This window comes from Cotesia glomerata, linkage group LG7 (genome assembly GCF_020080835.1).
Source record: "Cotesia glomerata isolate CgM1 linkage group LG7, MPM_Cglom_v2.3, whole genome shotgun sequence".
Lineage (NCBI taxonomy): Eukaryota > Metazoa > Arthropoda > Insecta > Hymenoptera > Braconidae > Cotesia > Cotesia glomerata.
The window spans coordinates 19,297,013-19,318,599 of NC_058164.1; the positions used below are offsets into that span (position 1 = coordinate 19,297,013).

At 25.4% G+C, this 21,587-nt stretch overlaps 1 protein-coding gene across 6 annotated transcripts; it reads left to right on the forward strand.

The window, feature by feature from the left end:
- The first annotated feature begins 1,563 nt into the window (after positions 1-1,563).
- LOC123268372 (CLIP-associating protein 1-A) lies at positions 1,564-20,596 on the forward strand. 6 transcript variants are annotated; one of them, XM_044733373.1, is made up of 21 exons: positions 1,564-1,708; positions 1,999-2,123; positions 2,222-2,659; positions 3,997-4,102; positions 4,218-4,389; positions 4,579-4,755; positions 4,825-4,901; positions 13,674-13,705; positions 13,813-13,897; positions 14,040-14,227; positions 14,475-14,711; positions 14,795-15,048; positions 15,136-15,320; positions 15,859-15,984; positions 16,275-16,385; positions 16,477-16,575; positions 16,662-17,062; positions 17,416-17,481; positions 17,643-17,974; positions 18,142-19,501; positions 19,655-20,596. In XM_044733373.1, the coding sequence occupies exons 3-21, from the start codon at positions 2,471-2,473 to the stop codon at positions 19,859-19,861; spliced, it is 4,404 nt and encodes a 1,467-aa protein (XP_044589308.1). In that variant the 5' UTR covers positions 1,564-1,708; positions 1,999-2,123; positions 2,222-2,470; the 3' UTR covers positions 19,862-20,596. The 6 variants fall into 6 exon arrangements, with proteins under 6 accessions (XP_044589308.1, XP_044589310.1, XP_044589311.1 ...); XM_044733375.1 differs by having other exon boundaries at positions 1,999-2,112; XM_044733376.1 differs by having other exon boundaries at positions 1,999-2,659; positions 14,070-14,227.
- Positions 20,597-21,587: the final 991 nt, after the last annotated feature.

The window sequence follows — 21,587 nt, forward strand, 5'->3', positions numbered from 1 at the left end:
AACTTAATATCAAATTAGCTAAAGAAATTTTTTTTTCTTGTAATTTTTGGATACTTTAAAATCTAATGTTTATCTTCAAAGAATTACGGGGTTTTAGTTTATTCATCTCTAAAGAATATATTGGTAATATATGTACATTAATGTTAATGATATCTACTAATAAGCGTTAATAAAATTTTCCAAGTCTTCATTATATCTAAGTATCAATCTTTTTGGAATACATAAACCCATAAGAAAACAAAAAACGTGTAAAAAAGAGAATTCATGCAAGTATACACTGAAAAAAAAATTAACTTAAATTAAGAGAAAAATTCTTGAACCAAGAGAATAATTTTGAAGACTTTCATTGTATTGAATCAGGACAAAAATTCTTGAATCAAGTAAAATTTACTTAAACCAAGAAAATTTTCTTAGCTTAAGAATTTTTCTACTCAAATCAAGAAGATGAAATTTTTCATAATTATTTTCTTGATTCAAGATAATTTTTTTTTCTGTGTATATAAATCGTTTTATTTGATTGTTTTTTACGTTTGTTATTGCGATTGTTGGACTTATTATCACGATTATTACATGTATATCATTCAAATATTGATGTTTATTCAAGTAATAAAAAAAGAACAATGTTAAAATTTTATATTTATTGCATAATTAAAATTAACTGAGATAATAGAAGTTTAGTAAGATTCTGAAAAATATTCATCGATATTCTCAAATCATTATGAAAAATTTTATAAACTCATCATTCTTTTGTGTTGGAATATTATAAAACTAGTTACGATGATAGATTCAATTTACATAAATTGACTTTTTTTGTACGACATACAACTTTGGATGAATCAAGCACTCCGTTTTTTTTTCTTAATAAAAAAAAATTGAGTGGGCAGTTGTTTTTTTGCTACACTAAAAAAAAGTTAACTCGAATTAAAAAAATACTTTTGAAGAACTTAATCGTCTCGATTTGATTAGAAAAATTCGTAAACCAAGAAATCTTTCTCGGTTTAAGTAAATTTTAGTTGGTTCAAGAGTGTAAACTCAAAAAAAAAATAAAATATAAAAACTCTTTGATGTAATTTTACTAACTGAAAGAATAAAAATTATATACGTATATAAGGTATGAACTCAGGAACCAGTACCCGTTCACTCCATGTATTTGGATATCTGCATTTGTGAATATAGATATACAAATACATGGAGTGAGCAGGTACTGGGGCTTTTACCTTACACCCAAAATAAAAAATCGTAATAGTTTTTCGTTTGATAATTGTTATGATAACACATCTAGTCATAAACGTTAATATTATTATTAATTATCTTGTATCTGAAATTGATAGTTCGCTAATAACTTCGATGAAAAAAAAAATCATTACCAGCATTTCTAAAAATTTTTTTCAACATAAAGAATATATTTTTCAAATTTTTTCTTCTTTTAATAAAATTTTTAAGCAAACAATTGCAAATTACATTACTTGGGTATAAACATACAATTTAGCGTCACCATGGCAACCGATGGTGGGGACGGCAACAGCGTTTTACGCCATCTACCATGTATACTTGACACAAAAATCAGACTATTTCTTATGGATCCAAAGAAAGGCCAATAGAAATAACCATACAGTAGAATAGTAACAAAGTTGTTCAAAATGGCGTTGGGTGCCGCAAGTTTCTTTACTTGTAATTCACGAAAACTCCCACATTGGTATTATTAAACGTAATAAATTAATAAATTATTATTAAACTATCCTTCAAAAGTGAAAGTCACCTTAAAATCATTTAATTTATTAATTAAATAAAAAAAATCAAGTTGTCAAATTTAAATATATCTCGTCTTTTTTTATTTCATTTATTCTCATTTTTCTCCGTCTACAGAGTGTACAGTTTGCGACAAATTTTTCGTACAAATAAAAATAAATAACTATGTTGTTAACCTTAATTAATTGAATTTAACCAGCCAAGTAAATTAATAAATAGACATAATTGATAATATTTTTTTATTTTCAGTGAAAGTGCTTTCAAGTTGATATTAAAAAGTCCAAAAACAAAATTTTATTATTGAGTGATTGCCAAAAACCATGAAATGACTGGATATTGAAATGTGGATTTGTTAACCTTATTGTAAATCATAAGTAATAAGTTATACTCAACAGCAGATGAAATTTTTTTTTAAATGATAGATTATCCCTAATGATAATTACTAATAATAATTTTTTTATATTCTTACTAGTGACCCATATAACAATGTCATTGCTCAATTAATCGAATCGAAGCCAATGGATTCGGTATCAAAAATAATTTATTTATACGTTTGAAGAAAATGAAAACAAGTTATCATTACAGTGAATAATAATGATCTCAATAATTGAGTTATCATAAAGTTTTAAATTATTAATTTATAAATCAAGTGAATTTATAAATTATCTTGTGGTTATAATTGTGTGGTAAAATAAAGAAGTATTTTTTTTCGGCGGTGACGATGACGTTGAATCCTAGAGATATGGATGGCTTTATGCCTTTACTATCAACCAGCGATATTAAAACTAAAATGATAATTGGTAATAATTTATTAACGTATCTTGGTGATTTAAATAACAGCATTGAGTGTCAAGATATTGGATTATTTATCGATAATGTTATTCCTTGGTTGAATAATGGAAATGCTAAGGTATTAAAATTTTATTTTTATTCTGTCAAATTTATGACTAATTTATAGCAAACCATGACTCATATACTGTACATTTGTATATATTATTTTTTAATTTATGCATCATTTTACTCATAATTAGTATTTACGATTTAACAGTATTGTAAAGTAAATGTGATAATTGATACACTTTTTATTGACATACAGTAACGTGTGATTCCTTATATGTAACAGTTACGTTTGTTGTACTAATAAGGACAAAAAACTTTCACACCATTTTTGCTGTAGAAACAAAAAGTTGTTTTTAATTCCGTTTAAATGAACATGTTTTTTTATTTTTTCTTTTATTGATCCAAATTGATTATTTTTTTAAATAAAAACATAAATATTACACAAATTTAAAGTAATTTTGATGAGTAATTTAATTTATTTTTTGTTGAATGAAAAAAAAAATGTTTTTCAGTATTTTATTTTCAATGAAAAAAATTACCTAAAATATGGTATTAAAATTTTACCAAAGTTACTCTGTTCATTAGTCTGAAAACTTAATATTTATGTTTTTTTTTATTGTTCTTTTTATATTCAAAGTAAATACACTGTTGAGAATTTAAAGACAGCAATGTTTTTAAATTATTATACTTGAAATAAATTAGTCATTTAAAAATCGTAATTTTTTGATTTGCATTTTTAGTTGGATGGATCGATGTCAAGGTTATATAAATAATTGTATTGGCCTTGTAATACAGTTACCAATCATTGTTTTTTTTGTTTCGTCTTATTTTGTATCTTATTTGCCATGTTTTTTTTTTTCCTTATTTTCATTCAATGGTGATAACTATTAGTCATTCCTTATTTGTGTTACATGTTTTAACAGATCTGACAATTTTATTTCTACAAGATATTTGAATAATTATGTTAGAGTTTTAAACATAGGCTGTGAAGCTTATTTATAAGGGCCAAACTAAAGTAAAAGAAAATAATAAGTAAACGTACGCATTCCCGACCGTTTACCCCGAGATATCTAAAATAGGCTTCACTTGCTGTATCTTCCTTTACTCTTTCTTTTTTAAAATAATAATAAAATCTCTGTTCAAGTAACATTTAAATACAAATAATGACTTCAAATATTATATTACGTTTATTAAATATACAACAATCGTTCTTATTACGAAAGTATTCAAGAAATATCTTTTTTTATTCTTATCGATAATTAAAATCTCCTGACTATATGGCATTAATAACAAGAAATATAGATTTAAATCCATAAAATAAACGTAAAAGGATAATGGTTTTAAAAAATAATCATAAATGAAAAATGTTGACATTATAAATAAAATACGTACTTTTTAATGTTTCAGATTGTCCAAAATGGATTGGAAATACTCACACAAATTGCAGATCGGATGGGACATGATTTTAAGCCATATATTTCATCGATTATTCAACCTACAATTGATAGATTAGGTATGAATCGTATTAATTATTTTACATTATTTACATTAGTATCAATAAAAATTTTTTTTTTAAAACAATTATTACTTTAAAACCCAATAATTAATTATTTATAATTTCTTTTCAGGTGATAGTAAAGATCTAACACGAGAAAAGGCAAGATTGGTACTTTTAAAAATTCTTGAAAAAGGAAGTATGATACCACAATCATTATTGGATCGAATTCATCCAACCTTTATCCATAAAAATGCTAAATTAAGAGAAGAATCATTATTATTATTAACAACAATTTTGGCAGAGTAAGTTAAATTTAATTTATATTTTGAATCATAATTTGAACTACTATAAAAATTGCCATGTGGCTTGTGCTCTGGCATAAATGAATAGCAATAATTCTTTTTATACATTTAAATATGATAGTTTTGATTTTTTTATCTTGAAACAAATGTAATATATTTAAATTACTAATGTATTTGATTTAATTACAGACACGGTGCGGACTCGTTGTCATTATCTTCAGTGATACCGAGTATTGTAAAACTTCTATCAGACCCTAATGAGAAAGTTCGCGAGACAGCTGTTAATACTGTTGTCAATATTTATAGACACGTTGGTGAAAGATTTCGTAATGATTTACAACGTAATCATAACTTACCTTCCGCAAAGTAAGTTCGTTAATTTGATATTTTTGATGATAATATAAATGAATTTAACTACTATTTTATAACTTTCAGGTGGCAATTACTGGTTGAAAAGTTTGACCAAATTAGAGCTGAAGGCGATCTTTTTCCACATGCTAACGCAATGGATGGTGAGTTATAATCATATATATATATATAAATAATTTATTTTTTTATTAAATAAAACGCGAGGCGCGTAGGTATGCTCTACTCTCGCCTAAAAATCGTGATTTAGATTAAAACGTGATTTTCATATTTTTTTATCTACATAAAAAATTTTTAAATCTAAAAAAGTTGCTTTGACTTAATAAATCAGATTGGTAAATAGTTATCATCTGAGATGTCTAGGTAAAATTATAGAAACTTCAATATTTACTTTATGTTAATTAAAATTTATAAACTTATCTCATTCTTCAAACAAGAATAATTCAGCAAAAAAATTAGAAAATAAACTCATTAAAAAAGTAGCTTGACAAATCGCGTACTTAGAATAAATTAACTGATTTATTGTCAAGATTGTAGTTCTTTTTTTCTTCATTAACTAAATATTTTCAAGTCATTTATCTATTGACTGCTGGAATAAATGAAACATTCTGATTAAAAAGATGAATATTTGACGCACCGATTTTTTTTTTCTCAAGTTGAATGCTTAAATTTTATCAAAATCAACAGTCTGAAATTTTTGTAGACAAATTGAAATCAAGCTTTGCTTTCTAAGGATATATTAAGATACTTTTTATAAATAAACGATAATTTTATTATCCATTATTAGACTCAAACTTTTGAAAAAAAATCTGAAAAATTGTTAACTTAATGATCCAGTTTTTAAATTTTCTGTTATTCTACAGTTCAGAGTTCTAAAATATTACTGTTGATCATTTTTGAAGTTTTATGAGTTTTAAAAAAACAAGATTTAAATAATCAAGATTGAAATTATGCATATGAAATTTTTGAGAAAACTAAAAAAATTTTAATTTTTTCTATCCATGAGCGTTTATCTATCGTAATATTTAGCTGATAGAAATCATGAATTTACCCAAAAAAAGGAGAATGACTATTTAATATTCTGCACGGTAGTCAATAATATGTTGAAAATAAGAAACATTTTCTGTTTGATAATTGTAGTGAGTGCTTTGTAACACAACAGAACAGAGGAATTACTACTATTCAGACACAATAAAACCTGTTTAATTTTAACATTTTCTGTACAAGATAATAACCTAAAATTTCTTTTTTTCACATAATTATTCAAATATAAAGAAGGAATTAAAAAGTTATTATTTTCAAAATTCGATCGTATTTCTGGAATCTGATGCAATTTTTTGGAGTATAGAACAGGTTGAATTCAAAAATTAATTTATAAAATAGTATCGAAGCCATTTGAAATAATTTTCTGAAACCAAATCATTTGAAATTTTTTGGTAGTTTAAATTGAGTAAAACCCTTTCAATTACTACAAATCCAATTTCAATCAGACAATTCAATTTGAAATTATAACATTTATGCACTAATACAGGCTTCCTCTTTTGAATAATTCAAAAAGTTTCGCTGGACTTCAAAGCGCCGACATATGATAGAAATTCCTATCATCGGATTAAAAACAATAATTTTCTGAATCAAAGAAATTTACAATTATCTTAGTGTAAAATTTTTAAATAAGAATTTTTACATTGATGAATTAAAGTTTTCGTAGGATTAGTTTTTAATTTCCATTAATTATGCAAGAATTTAGTTTTCAAACAAATTTTGTATTTGATTTAATCTTTTAGGTTAATCAAAATATTTTAATTTCAATAGCTTCAATAAATTTTAAAAACAAAAATAAGTAATGTTTTATATAAAATTAAAAACTTTTTAATTAATTAGTTTAAAAGCAGAGTTGGATACATAATCTGAAATATCGTTTCGTCAATCTATCGTTTTTTACAATAATTTTTTTCAAAACTTTTCTACTACTTTTTCATTAAAATGTGACCTTGTTGATGACATTCTAACCATTCATTCATATGTCTTAATTCGATCTACTGTAACGAGTAGATTTAATTTCATCGTACAAATATCAAGTATCAAGTTTTGTAATTGAGTAAGTCTAGATGCAACTCAATAATGCTAAAATACAAATTATAATAAATATATTTTACAATATACCAATACATTCATATTAATAATTTCTTATTAATTATACAATATACGAAATACGGAAGTAAGAGTATGGAGATATAAAAATAAAATAAAATCTGATAATAAAGTTCACTCACATTATTAATTCAAGGTGAAGAAGTTTTTAATCATTGGGAAACTCTATTATAATTATTTATAAATATTGATATTCTATGATTGTTAAATTATAAAAGCTACAAAGAACACAATTTGACATTTGAATTATTTTGTTTTTATTGTAAAATTTTAAAAACACCAATCGCACCCCAGATTTTGTTTTTAAATTTTTTACGAATCATAAAAATTTATATAAAATTATCAGCAAAAAAATTAAAATAATTTTGTCGCTATAAAATTTTTTAAAATTCCAAACCAACGAACGTTATATCGAGAACAGCTGGTATAAAATTGCACATGTGTGTGACAATTTATCCTTAATAAAAGTTTTTTTTTATGATTTGTGTTTATCATGCAAAATGGCTCATGTCAAATTCACTTATTTATTTACTCTCGTTCTATAAATTTGTAGCTCTATATAAAGATAAATGTTTGCAATCTTTTAAAAATTTTCTTGGTATGAATAATAATGAGCGTTAAAACATAACATTTTTAAATCACGTAACTGTTATTCGATTGGATCATAGCATGGGGCTTGGTAAAATAATGATGACAAAACAAAGTAAAAAACAAAAAGAAAAAAAAACAGATAAAAAAGAATATGAGTAAAGAAAAGAAAAGATGTTGGTCAATTACAGTCGTAAGTCGCATAAGATGACTCAGTTGATTTCATATATATTTTTAGAGCTCTAAGCAACCGTAAAGAAAATAATGGTTGTGGTCGGTAATCAACCATTCAATATTACTTTGACATCTTCAATTTTTTTCCTATCTTCTTCAAGCTGTAGTTATGATATAACCGTTCATTTTTATAAATATTTAGTTTCATCGGTTTGTTATAAATTATAAATGCTAAATGTTTATAGTATTTTAGGGAATCATTTATTTTTAAATAAAACTCCGTTAACATGTAAACTAGTAACATCATTAAAATTTTTACCGAGAATTATTTATACAGATAACAAGTTTTTAAAAATAAGTAATTAACATTTTTTACTAATTTTAAAAACTGTTAATAACAAAATATGTTATAGTTTTAATATATTCTAGAATACTAATATAATTTTGTTTTTCGAACAAACTGATCAAATACGGAGTTAAATAAATTAAACCAAATAGTTGAACGGATCGTTTATCGAAAAATTCATTTTTCTTTGATTGCGCCATTTATTTAATTTCCTAATCATGATTTTAAGTTAAAAATGATGATATATTATTGGAATTTAACTAAAATTTATTCATTTAAAATTCATAAAATTCATTCGACATACCCGTTAAACAGTAAAACCACTTCGTCGTTTCAAGAGCTACAGCGGTTTATTTTACTTATTTAAGGGGTTTCAGGCACTTATGTAAAAAAAGGAAAAAAAAAAGTTTTTTTTTCTTATAGAATTATTCCTGAGAAGACTTTTCAATTAATTAATATAAAAATTTATAAACATACTGGAGTAATTTTTAACTTTATTTCAAAATTTTCTTTATTGAAAAATAATCATTTTTAAAGTTGCTGTAGCCGATTTTCGAAATATTTTCTAAAAAAAAGTGTTGTATGACGAGCATAAATGATATCTTTAGATTGGATTATCAAAAAAAAATTTATTAATGCAAGATACTGTCTATTACAGAGTTAAAGGGTAACGAAAAATACTAATTGTTTAAAAAATGGCGACTTAAAAAAAAAAACTGTTTATTTTTCGATGAAAATTTTTTCCTCTAAGTATTTACAATATAGCAAATATCTATCGCAATAATTAATCCTTCTATCAATTAGAAGGATATATATTTATGGAGCTAGTGTGAAAATTTCAGTTCGATCCATTGAACTTTTTACGAGAAATCTTGCGCACTGACTTTAAAAACACAAGTTCAAAACAAACGCGTTTTAAGTTTTCGGCTTCAGTCCCACTTACGTGCTAACACTTGGAGTGGTATTTGCAAATATACGTATAATTCTGAGAATATTTGACTAATCGGCATGAAATTTTCTGTATATATAGTTGAATATATTCAAATTACAAAAAAATGAGTTTAAAAATCCAATTTTTTGAAAATCCTTATAAACAAATGATTAGAATGATAAAATTAACAATAGTCATGACAGAAAATGAAATCATTTATGAAATTATTAAAATTCATTCGGATGGAGTTCATCATATTCATACGACTCATAAGACACAATCGTCATTGTCCTTAAATCACTTACTCATAGTGTTTTAGACCCTATTTTTCTATTCTTGCATATTTCTTTTTTTTTTACACCATAAATTTCCCTTCTCTTTAAATTACTGGAGAGTTTGCAAGTGAGAAAAGTGAAAGGTCTTCATACAAGTATGTTTTACTTGATGAAATTTAAATATTTCAAACTAGAAAATTAATTTTTTTTTAATTAATATCCAATAACTCTAATTTATAAAAATTCTTTATCATCTGTATGATAAATTAGCACGACTTTAGTAGAAATAAAAGTTAAGTTGATTGCTCGATTAAAAAAAAACAAATTTTTTTTTTTTTATTTTTTATAACATCCAAATTTTTTGCTGACAAAAAACATTAAAGAAACTTATGTTACATACATTGTTTATTTATAAATTACTTATTTTTATTGGATAAAAAATTAAATGGTAATCATTAGATAAATAGCTGTTGTTATGTAGTAATAAGTAATGAATTCCTATCTTCAACATTGTAATAGTTGATAGGTATTCACTTCATAAACGACCGCATATATGCTTAGTTAAAGTCTTCGGAAAGTTTATTTCTTAGAAAATTAATAGCTGCTGTCTCATATACATTTAAACAAATTTTTCATTTTTATTATAAACTCAAGATTTAAAAACTTTTTTATTAATAAACAATTAATAATTCATTATATTTTAAAAATTTAAAATTAAATTAATAATAATAATATTAATTCTTTGAATCGTCTTAAAGGCCATACTGTGTTGCATCTTGATTTATTATCATAGTTTCCGGTTTAAATTATCGTTTATCGTTATTATATAAACTGCATCTATTATTTTTTACCTTGACAAAAAAATTTTATTAAATCTTTTTCCTGCTTAATTTTTTTCTTTATTTTCATATGAAAATTTATTTTTGGTAATTGTTTGAAAATTTTCACCCTATTTTTTTTTCCTAAAAAATTGAAAAATAGGCATTCCCGGATACTTTCTGATCAAATTATTCGATTTTGTGACGTATTTAAGATAAAAATAGTCCAAACCATTTTTTTAATAAGTTTTAAAGCTTTTAGTGTTGAAAAAAACGAATTAAACGAAAATCGTTGATAAAATTTATCTAAATAAGTGCAACAATTGCGGATGTTTGTTTTTTTTTTTTTTTTTTTTTTTTTTATATGCTACATTTAAATAAACAATAAAAGAAAAAATTTTTAAATATCATTCTTTCGAAATTTTATGAACATACAAAAATTTATCATTTTAAAAAAATGACTACTGTTTTTTTTTTAAATTCTATTTTTAATAAAAATTTTTATTTTTTGGCCAAAAATAGTAAGGTAAAAGCCCCAATAGATGATCACGTACCAGTATATGATCACTCCATGTATTTGTATATCTATATTCAGAAATATAGGTATACAAATACATGGAGTGATCATATACTGGTACATGATCATCTATTGGGGCTTTTACCTTATAGTACCCATTTTTAAACAATTATTTAATTTTTCTATGTAAGGTAAAATCTCCAGTATGTGATCATGTACCAGTATATGATCACTCCATGTATTTGTATATCTATATTCGCAAATATAGGTATACAAATACATGGAGTGATCATATATTGGGGCTTTTTCCTTATACACAATAAATATGGAAATAAAAAGAAGTAAAATTTTTATAAAAATGAAGCAAATTAAAAGTAACAAGAAATTTTCTATAAGTTGAATTTTGGAGCCCTTGCAAAATAATAGAATAGTGCTGAATAGATTCCAGTATGCTTTAGGGGGAGGTCGACCCTTCTTTTTGCCTCTCAATACATAGAGATTATTACATATTTATATATGTACACACCTCGCACTTTATATACATTATACAACATTCACAACACGACTAGGACAATCTACAGGCATTATAGTTTAACTGTTTGGCTTACTAGTAGCTACAAACTTACGTGAATCACGAGTAGAGTACGTTCAAGTTTCTTATTCAAGAGTATTCACTCGTGGTCTCTTAAATAAACGTTTAGTTTATATTTCGTTATTAATCAGCTCTTTTTTGTAAAATATAACAATGACAATTCAAAATATGATAAATGATAAATATGGTTGTTTTTGGTGATTTATCTTTTATGAAAAATATATTGTTGTTTGAATAACTAAATGTGATGTGCTGCAAAGAAAATATAAATTTTTTGTTTGATTTATTTTTTATTATTTTATTTGATTAATTACAACTTATTAAGTGTAACTAATCAGTTGATTAATCGATTGAGGTCATATTAATGTGTCGTTTTCAAAGAGGAAGTGAAAATATAACTCGAAAAAATATATAAATAATAATGATAACAGTTGCTAAAAAAAAGTGGGATGAAACAATGAAATAGACTTTCTTGTTATTTACTTGTGGGATTTTCACACTTTCTTAACTCTCGACACTTTTACTCTGATTAATGATTCATGATCATTGTCTTGTTGATTTATTGATGAGTTAATTTAGTTTGCAAATTGTTTAAGTTTATAATAAATGAATAATATAATAATTTTTTTTATTTCATTAATCAAAATTATATGCTATTAATCGCGTGAATATGAATATGTGGAGTGATGAAAAAAACTGGCCAAGAAATTGTTGCCGGCGTGGGCTCATAAAATATCCTAGCATTGATAAAAAAATTTGGGATTCTAGTAGTACTTGGATTTTGCAATGGGATAATATTGTTAAACATCCGGCTGCACGATCACGTGGATGTAAATGTGATGTACATAAACCACCCTGGTTATATTCTGATTTGGGTATTGTTTTTTATTATCTATAGTATTGTTTTTACAAAAAAAAATTAAGTATTCTTTTAAATTGAAGTATAAACGGTGGTATTAATTATTGTGTATGAAACTTCGTAAACATGATCATTTTTAATGATTTTAAAGTTAACAGACATTTGATTATTTTTCAGAAATTTTTAAATAAATGAATTATTATAAATAAAATTCAAAAAAAAGTTTGACAATTTTAAAAATCTATAAATGTAATTTTTTTTTAATTTTTTCTAAGAGCTAATTCATTTTTTTTTTTAGATAAAATAAAAAATTGTCAAATGTCTGTTTACTTCAGTACCATAATTTGTGAACGCATTTTCACTTTATTTTTTAGTATTTCATACATTTTATGTTAAAAACCCTGTTGTAAATTAACCAAAAAAAAAATTAAAAGATTATACATATAAATTTCTATGTATTTTTTGAACTCTCTGATCTGATAAATACCAATTTTTTTTTTTTAACTTGGAATTGTAATCGGTAAGTTTTTTAGATGAAAAGATCAAAATAAAAAGAACTTCTTATTTTAATTCTTTATTTCGATGATATTTTTCAAAATAATTATCGATTTTATCCAAGCTTTCAACATTCAACGCAGTTTTTAAAGTACAAAAATCTTTCGGTTGAAAAATTCATTATATTAAGAACAAAAACAATTACTTTTTCAAAAACTCATGAAAGTTGATATTTTTTAGTTAAATCAATTAATTTCGATTATTTAGTCAATTTTACCACTGATCAATAAAATTAATTAAAAGCTATGCAATAAAAATGTTTTATAAATAGATATTACTTTTAATGATCGGTCGGATAAACCTTATAATATCAAGATCTAATATAGACTCAATTTTTGAAAATCATATCGAAATCACCAATTTTTTGAGTTCAAAAACATTTTCAATTTTAATATCCGGAAGTTAAGAAATTTGAAATTGTAAACTTGACACTAAAAATATTATCAAAAAGCAAATATAAATCCATAGAATTAATTTCGTTTTGTAGTTCAATAGAATCATTCTAATTAAAAAAAAGAAACGGTACATTTAAAAAATTATTCTATTATTCATGATTTTCATGTTTTTGTTAAGTATAATTATTTCTAAATAAATATTAATCAGTCCTTTCATAACATTAGCATACAAACTCTTTATCGTTCCATTAATATACAATTTTTTTACGTTTACTTAACCATTTTAAATACCTCAAATAATTATTTGTTCAAGATTTCATTTTATTTTTTTTTTACAACTACTTCCTACATTCAATGAATTTGATTTAAAGAGCAAACATATATATTAAAATATTCACTTAAGCATGAAGTAAATTGTTTTTACTGTTTGCAAAAAGAAATAATATTTCCTTTTTAATTGAATTCCCAACACAATTTTTCAATTAAATCTTTTATTTCTCTTACATACAATAATTTACTTCAATTGATTAATTAATATTTCTTAATTATAATAGTGAAAGACTTTAAACACATCTATTTTTTCGTGATTTAATGACAATTATGTCCATGCCTGGTTAATTTTATAAAGCTATTTAAAATAAAAAATACTCTTCATGTTGAAGAGGAAAAAAAAACTGATTGCCTATTTTGCTAATTATCATTCCTTTTTTGTTATAGTTGGGAGAGATACCGATGAGCTTGATAGAGTGGTAAATAAAAATGACAAATTAGTTAATAATTATAAGTCAAATAGTAATACAATAATAAGCTATGTGAATAAGTTAACTAAAATATTAATATTTATTTTACATTTCAGGTGAGATCTGCACCAGCGAAAAAAATAAAAAGTGTTTTACCAAAAAAAAGCCAGTTTGGACCGAGTGTTAAAATACCATCAATAGGTATATTACAAAATCATGTTCATTTAATTAAACAATTATTTTTTTACAAATTATGTTTACTATAATTAAACATTTTATTGTTACTATACATTGCTTTATTTTTATTTTTTTTTGGTTCATAATTTATTTTCTCCATAAAAAGGATCTAAGTTAAATGACCGAACAAATTCAGGTAACGCTGGAGCAGTTGACGAAGAATCATTTTCCAATGCATTCGAAGACGTGCCTCAGGTACATCTATTTTCAGCCAAAGATCTCGAGGAGCATTTTAAAACAATACGTGACACTATTGGCGATGACAAAAAAGATTGGAACCAAAGAATCGACCATGTAAGTCAAAATGAATTTTTTTTTTTTTTTTTTAAACTTATTTACTTATTTTTTATCATTATTTCATGTCACGTTTAATGTTTTATAGAACGTGTATGTACAACATAACACATGAATTATTGAGCAATTTTAAAAATCAGAATGTTTTGAATTAATAATCGAGTCAAAAGTTAAAAATTATAATTTAACTCAGTTTTATATAATTAATGTAAGTTTTTTTTTTTTTTTTTTTTTTTTTTTTTTTTAGCTTAAAAAGATACGTGGCTTAGTAATGGCTGGTGGAGCATCCTACGAGAACTTTATGGAATTGTTAAAAAGTATACAAAACCCATTTGAGGGTGCTTGTACTGATTTGAGATCTCAAGTTGTCAAAGAAGCGACTATTACGCTCGCTTATCTAAGTCGACAGTTAAAAAATAAAATTGCTCAGTTTGTGGAAGGTTTACTTGGACCGGTAATGAATCTTATACAAAACAGTGCCAAGGTAATTATTATAAACTTATTATTAAAACATAACAATAATTATTGATATTTGATTAAAGATAACATTTTTTTTTTTTTTTCAAGGTTGTCTCATCATCCGGAGCAGTAGCATTACGGTTTATATTCCAACATACACACAGTGCGAGATTTATTCCAATACTTACCGCATTTTTTACAAGTAAAAGTAAAGATATACGAAGAGCTGCTTGCGAATATGTTAATCTGATATTACAGTCCTGGTCAACGTCATTATTACAAAAGCATATTAAAATATTACAAGATGCTATTGGTAAAGGGATTGGCGATCCTGATGCTGAAGCCAGGTCTCATGCAAGAAAGTATGTAATCAAATTTTTAAATTACTAGTTTGTTTTACTTTAATTTATGTTTAACATTTGCTGTAAAAATGTTTTATTTTTCTTTAGAGCATTCTGGGCCTTCCGAGATCATTTTCCTGATCAAGCAGAAATGCTACTGAATACTATGGATGCGTCGCACAAACGGAATTTATTATCTCAAAGCAATAGCGGTAGTGTAAATAGTTTGAATGCTGTGGTAAGAACACCAAGTATACCACCAAGATCCACGCGACCGACTATGAGTGCAGCAGGTATAATTAAGATTATTAAATAAGTCTAACTTTTTTTTATTTTTCTATTTTTCATAAGTATTTTTTATAATCAAAATATTTGTTTTTATTTTACTATTTGACTAAAAAATTCAACTTCATTATTTATAGTTGGATTAACTATCAAGATTTTTTTATTCGATAAATTTAATTTGCTATTATATAAATACAAACCAAGTATTTATTGCTAGTAAAAAAAATGTTTACTTTAATATATTTTTGAAAAAACTTAAGTATTTTTATCAAAAAATTTTTTTAATTAAAAAAATGTTTGAAATCAAAAAGCTGAATTTTTTAGTGTGTACGTTGTTATTAAAAAAAAAATATATATATATAATTATTTTTGTCTTATTGTCACTATTTTTTGCTCTACATACTATTTATTTTAAATCGTATCAATTGCTTGTTCTCATGCTGCTCTTCATGTGCCAAAAAAAAAAAAAAAAAAAAAAATAAATAAATAAATAAAAAAAATAAAATAAAATGAATAAAACTATTATATGAAAAATATAAAAAAAAGGCAGTACGGAAAATTTACATCAGACGCAAAGTCCGCCATATGGACCGCTTAAACGGACACCATCTCTACCACGATCTTATCGTCAGTCTGGAATTCCAGTTCTACAAAGACCAACTGACAATTACTGTAATTTAATATATTCTATCATTCACAATTTTTTTTTCATTTTTTAACTCATTTTTCAATCGTTAACCACTTGAATATAATTTATTAATTTTGTAAACTTATTTGTTGAATGTAATTATTAAGTCACATCATAAATTATTAATACTTCACATTTTCATTTATTAATTAATTAATTGATTAAAATGATTAAAGGGTGACGGTATTTTCATTTATTCATTTTACGGAAAATGTGTATTTTGTGTTTGAAAATTTATTTTATTAAAATAATTTACTATTTAATGTTTTTAAAGGTCGAGTATCACCAGGACCTAGATCGAATAGTGCAATAGACCTTCAAGCTGCTCGGCGTGCACAATCAAGATTAAAGTATGCTAATATTAACCGTACTAAAGCTACTACAGGTAAACAAAGAAATGCTTTTTTAAAGCCTTTTAACTTATTATTATTTTAATTAATTTGAAAACTAATTAACAATTAAAAAAATTTTTTTAGTTCGACCAGTAGCAAAACAAGTTGAAACAAATTTGTTCACAAGTCCTGAAAGATCTGCAAGAACGAAAACACGAGTCTCAGGAGTTTCACAATCTCAACGTAAATATTAAATACTTTTATGATAAAAATTAAAAGTTAACATAAATATATACTTGTAATTATAAATAATAATTTAAAAATTACAGCAAGCAGTAGATCATGTTCACCAGCATCACGAATGTCTTACGCATCTTATAGTCGTGAAGGCGACTCATTTATTGCTCGACCAAGACGACTTTCTGGTCAGGGAATGCGTAGCACAGAAACAAGCCGTGATCCTAGTCCTCAGCGGTTTGGCTTAGATCGTAGTGTCAGTTCTAAATTACGTGAACGTAATTTATATATGTCACCGCGACCACCTGTGATGGCTCAAAAAATGTTACAGCAATCACAAGCTGCGGAATCAGCTCTTGCTGATGCATTGACTTTCGATCGTGATCATCATCCAAAAACACCTAATAGAAATAAGGGTGATCAAAGCGATGACAGTGAAACTAGTAGTATTTGTTCTGAACGTAGTATGGAGAACTTTCGACGACCTAGTGATGTAAGTTATTGATTGAGTTGTTGAACTTATTTATATAAAATATTTTTAATTAAAAAAAAAGTAATCAATTCAATCTTTAAAATAATTAATAACATTATTTCTTCAAACTTTTTCAAAGTTATAATATGAATTAACGTCATTAATCTCAAATGTTGCATCATGTACATAATTTTTTTTTTTGTTGTTTATTAATTATAGAGGTAACTTGACTAAATTTTTTAATTTCATTATCGTTCGTAATTTACTTAATCTGAAAAATATATATATTTATGTTATTAATGCTAAATTATTTGTATTTATCGTTATATGTTTTTATTTTTTTTTATCTCACTGATAATTGTGAACCAACATAGTCTTTTTCATGGAGCGGCTCACAACAGAGACTTTACCGTGAAGCGTGGGATCAATCAGGGCCGAAGGTGTGTTATAAAAAAAGTTTTTGATTTTTATTATTTTTCATTTTTTTGTCTGTTGTGTTGATCGTTAACTTAATAATATACTATAAATTTACCTAATATGCCTGATAATAAAATTGTAAGATTTATTTATTAAATAGATTCTTATTTTTTTTTAAATTCAGGATATAAAAGAAATAATTGAATGGTGTGGACGCAAGCAATGGGGTGAACGTAAGGAAGGATTAATGGATTTGCAACAATTTTTGATAAATGGAAATACATTGACTGCGACAGAATTGCGTCAAATAACGGATATTTTTACAAAAATGTTTATGGATTCACATACCAAAGTATTCAGTTTATTTTTGGATACACTTAATGAACTTATAATAACTCATAGTGAGGATTTAGTGGATTGGTTGTATGTTTTATGCACGCGATTACTGAACAAACTAGGAATGGATCTTCTTGTGTCAATTCAAACAAAAATTAATCGATCACTTGATGTTGTTAAGTATGTATAATTTCTTTCATTTTATATTAAAGTAAATGCCCCAATAGATGATCATATACTGGTACATGATCATTTATTGGGGCTTTTACCTTACTTGATAGATTATAAAAATTTAATTTTAACGATAAATTCGAATAATTATTGATAAAAAAATTTTAATATTTCAGAGAAAACTTTCCTAGCGAACAATTGTTGCCGGTAGTGATGCGTTTTCTAACTGACCCCGCACATACTCCAAATTCTCGAGTAAAAGTAGCGACTCTTACCTTTTTAACTCACATAGCTGACAACGCAGAGCCTTCATCATTAACTCCAAGCTGTAAATCTGCACTCGTACGTTTATTAGATTGGACAAGTGACATGAAGTCTCAGGAAGTTCGTCGTCACGCTTCAGAGGCCATAATTGCTCTGTATAATCTCAATCCACCTCTGTTCCCAATGTTGTTGAACGAACTTCCAAAAATGTATCAGGACACCGCAATGCCTTTAATTCAAAATCATTTAAAACGATCACCAGCTTCAAATCCAGCATCACCAAGCGGTCAATTACCAAGAGTACCTCAATCTCCAGCTCGAACAGTAATACGTCATGATTTAGAATCAGACGATCACTTGAACCCCGAAGAAGTTTATAAATCTCTACGACGTACAACAGCTGAGATTCAAAATTATGGATTTGAACGTATGGAAGGTGCAACTTCTAGCAAAGATTCTGGTATAAGTAATATGGCAGATGTTGAAGAAAAAATAGAAAGTTTAACTTTGTCTAACTCTGGAAGATCATCATCGGTTTCATCGCCAACTCAACGTGGCCGCAGTGTTGGGTCAATTACTGTTAACGGTTCAAGTGATACAATAGCTGGTGATTTAATATTACCTGATCGGCGTAATAATGGGTACGAAACCCACAACGTTGCTGGTGTATCACCAGAACTTCCACGTGGACCGGAAGTCTTTGAACGAACATTAAGACTACTCCAAAGTTCCGAGACACAGACGCTGGATAAAGCTAATGTTTTAAGAGATTTTCAAATTTACATTCGTGATGGTGATGGCGCAAAGTATGTGATAACACAATTTAAAAAACTACTTAAAACAATGCTCGATTGTTTAGCATTAGATGATAAAAGTCTGGAAATAGAAGTGTTGAAAACTTTAATTGAAATGCTTAAGTGTCGCGATTTGACAAACTATTTTGATGATTTCGCGGATTTATTAATTTTAAAAGTATTAAATGAACATAAATCGGATGCCTATGAAGGTTCGAGCAGCAGTCCACGACGAGGTAACTCCAGCGCTCATTGTGCTAAACCTCTTCAATTATTGAAAGCTGCTGAAGACTGTGCAGCGATGATTGCTGCTGTTTTACCACCACACAAAACAATTCATTTAGCTTTAACTACTGCAAAAACGGAACCGTTCCCAAAAAATGTCGCGGCTATTAAGATGATACAAAATGTTGTCGAACATCGAGGTAAAGATGCGCTTGGAGCACTAATTGATGACGTTATGGGAACGCTCATGCAGGTAATATGAATAAACTTTTCTTTTAATTTTTTTAAAAATAATTAGAGCAGATGAAAAATTAATTCAATTCCATAACTTATCATTTTTTTTTTTTACTATAAATAAAAAAATTAATTTATTAAAGCATTAATATTTAATTTTTTTCAATTGAAGGCATACGAGAATCCAGAAAGTGTTGTACGAAAAGCAGCAGTATTCTGTATGGTAGCGATTCATGCAGCGATTGGTGAAGAATCATTTAATAAGTACCGCAAAAATCTTTACGGTGGTAAATTAAAATTATTAAATATCTACATTCAAAAAGCACAAGAAGCCGTTCAGGCGTCATCGAGTCCGAGAAGTAATAATAGTAAAAATTAACTAACATTTAGAAACTCTTATAGTAATAGTAATAGTAATTCTGAGACATTAAGAGTTTCAATATTGAAACGATTTGCAAGATTTCAAGAGAGACACGAATCATTATTGTTAAGATTTATTGGTAAAAGTGCTACAAATCCATAAAGTTTATCTAATAAAATATGAATTAAAAAAAAGAAAAACATTTATTACATTATTAGAATAAAGTTTTAAAAATTGTAATTTTTAATTCATTTCAATATTACTAGTAAATATTGATTAATCGATTAGCTACTCTTGAATGAAGACCAATATGAAAATTAGTCAAATGGTGACACGAATGATTGGGGAAAATGAAGATGAAATTTTATTTAAAAAATACGATGTAAATAGAAAAAAAAAACAATATTAGCCAATGGTCGATGTATTTTCCAGGTGAATATGCATTATTTGTCATTAAAATTATTTATTAAATCTATATATTTATCTCACGATTCGGCATGGCAGGTTACTCCACTTCCGTGCTCTATATATTTATCTACAATAAAAAACCAATTCATTCGGTTTATTTTACACTTTATAAAAACCATAAGCAGATACTTTGATAACATTATTAAATTAATAGATTATAATAGTCATTAACCAACGTAACAATAATCAAAGGTTCCTCATCGAGAAATTAGTCCTTTTGTTTTTGCATACTAATATTTATTATTTTTGGTAAGGACTTTAATACATTCATCTTTTTAAAATTAAGGATCTGTCTCAATCTTTCTTTAGTATTAAAGACTTTAATTTAGTTTTTAATTGAATTAAAATGTTATTTAATTAAAAATCGTAAACATATGACTCTAAAAATACATTTTGTACAGTAATTTTTGATTAAAATATTATATTCAGTTTCATGTAATATCCATTCATCAATCAGTTGAAGACCAAAATATTTTATTTACTAACTGAACTATTTTGACAATTAAGATGTAAAAATTACATTGAATAATTGTTGAAAAAAAATTTATCGATTATTTTTTTTTTTTTTTTTATAACCTTTGAGTGTCAGAAACATTTTAATCGTTAATAAAGATGATTCATAAAACATTTTTATTTCTTCTTTTGTATATCAAATTTATAGTTTCATTTTTATGAACAATACCACAGAACAGGTTAATACAAAACTAAAATATTTTGATATAGTTGAAAAATGAATGTTAACTTATTTTATTTTAATTTATTAATTTAACAATAGAACATAAAAATTAGCTGTATGAATATATTGCCTTTGTTATAATAAGATCGTGCCATTGATAAAAATCATTTTTTTTAACCAATACTGCTAATAATATGATATTGATAATTTTATTAATAGTATAAATAGCACTAATTTAATATTCATTATTAATACTTAAATCGTAGAACGAATTTTTTTTATATGCAATAATTAATCTTAATGTTCAAATAATAACTATCAAATATAAACAATAAAATATGTAATATTAACTCTATTGTTTGCCTGAAAATATAATCGAAAAAAAATTTTATTTGCCATTAAAAGTATGCAAATTGTTAAAATAAATCATTTCTCATATTAAATATTTATTATTTATTTAAATGTCAATTTTATAATTATGTTTGCTCTGTAGTGTTTTATTTTAATTATTAGCTTGATTCGTTTAAAAATAAATCAATTTTATCGATTTAAAAGTGATTTATTTTTTACTTTTATTCTTTATCTTCTATCGCTTTATCG

Bases quoted from the DNA above. Each gene is read 5' to 3' on its own strand.
- LOC123268372 (XM_044733373.1), top strand. From the start codon at position 2,471: ATGACGTTGAATCCTAGAGATATGGATGGCTTTATGCCTTTACTATCA. The intron at 16,386-16,476 runs GTAAACAAAGAA...AAATTTTTTTAG, and splicing joins CCGTACTAAAGCTACTACAG to TTCGACCAGTAGCAAAACAA. The intron at 17,975-18,141 runs GTATGTATAATT...TTAATATTTCAG, and splicing joins CGATCACTTGATGTTGTTAA to AGAAAACTTTCCTAGCGAAC.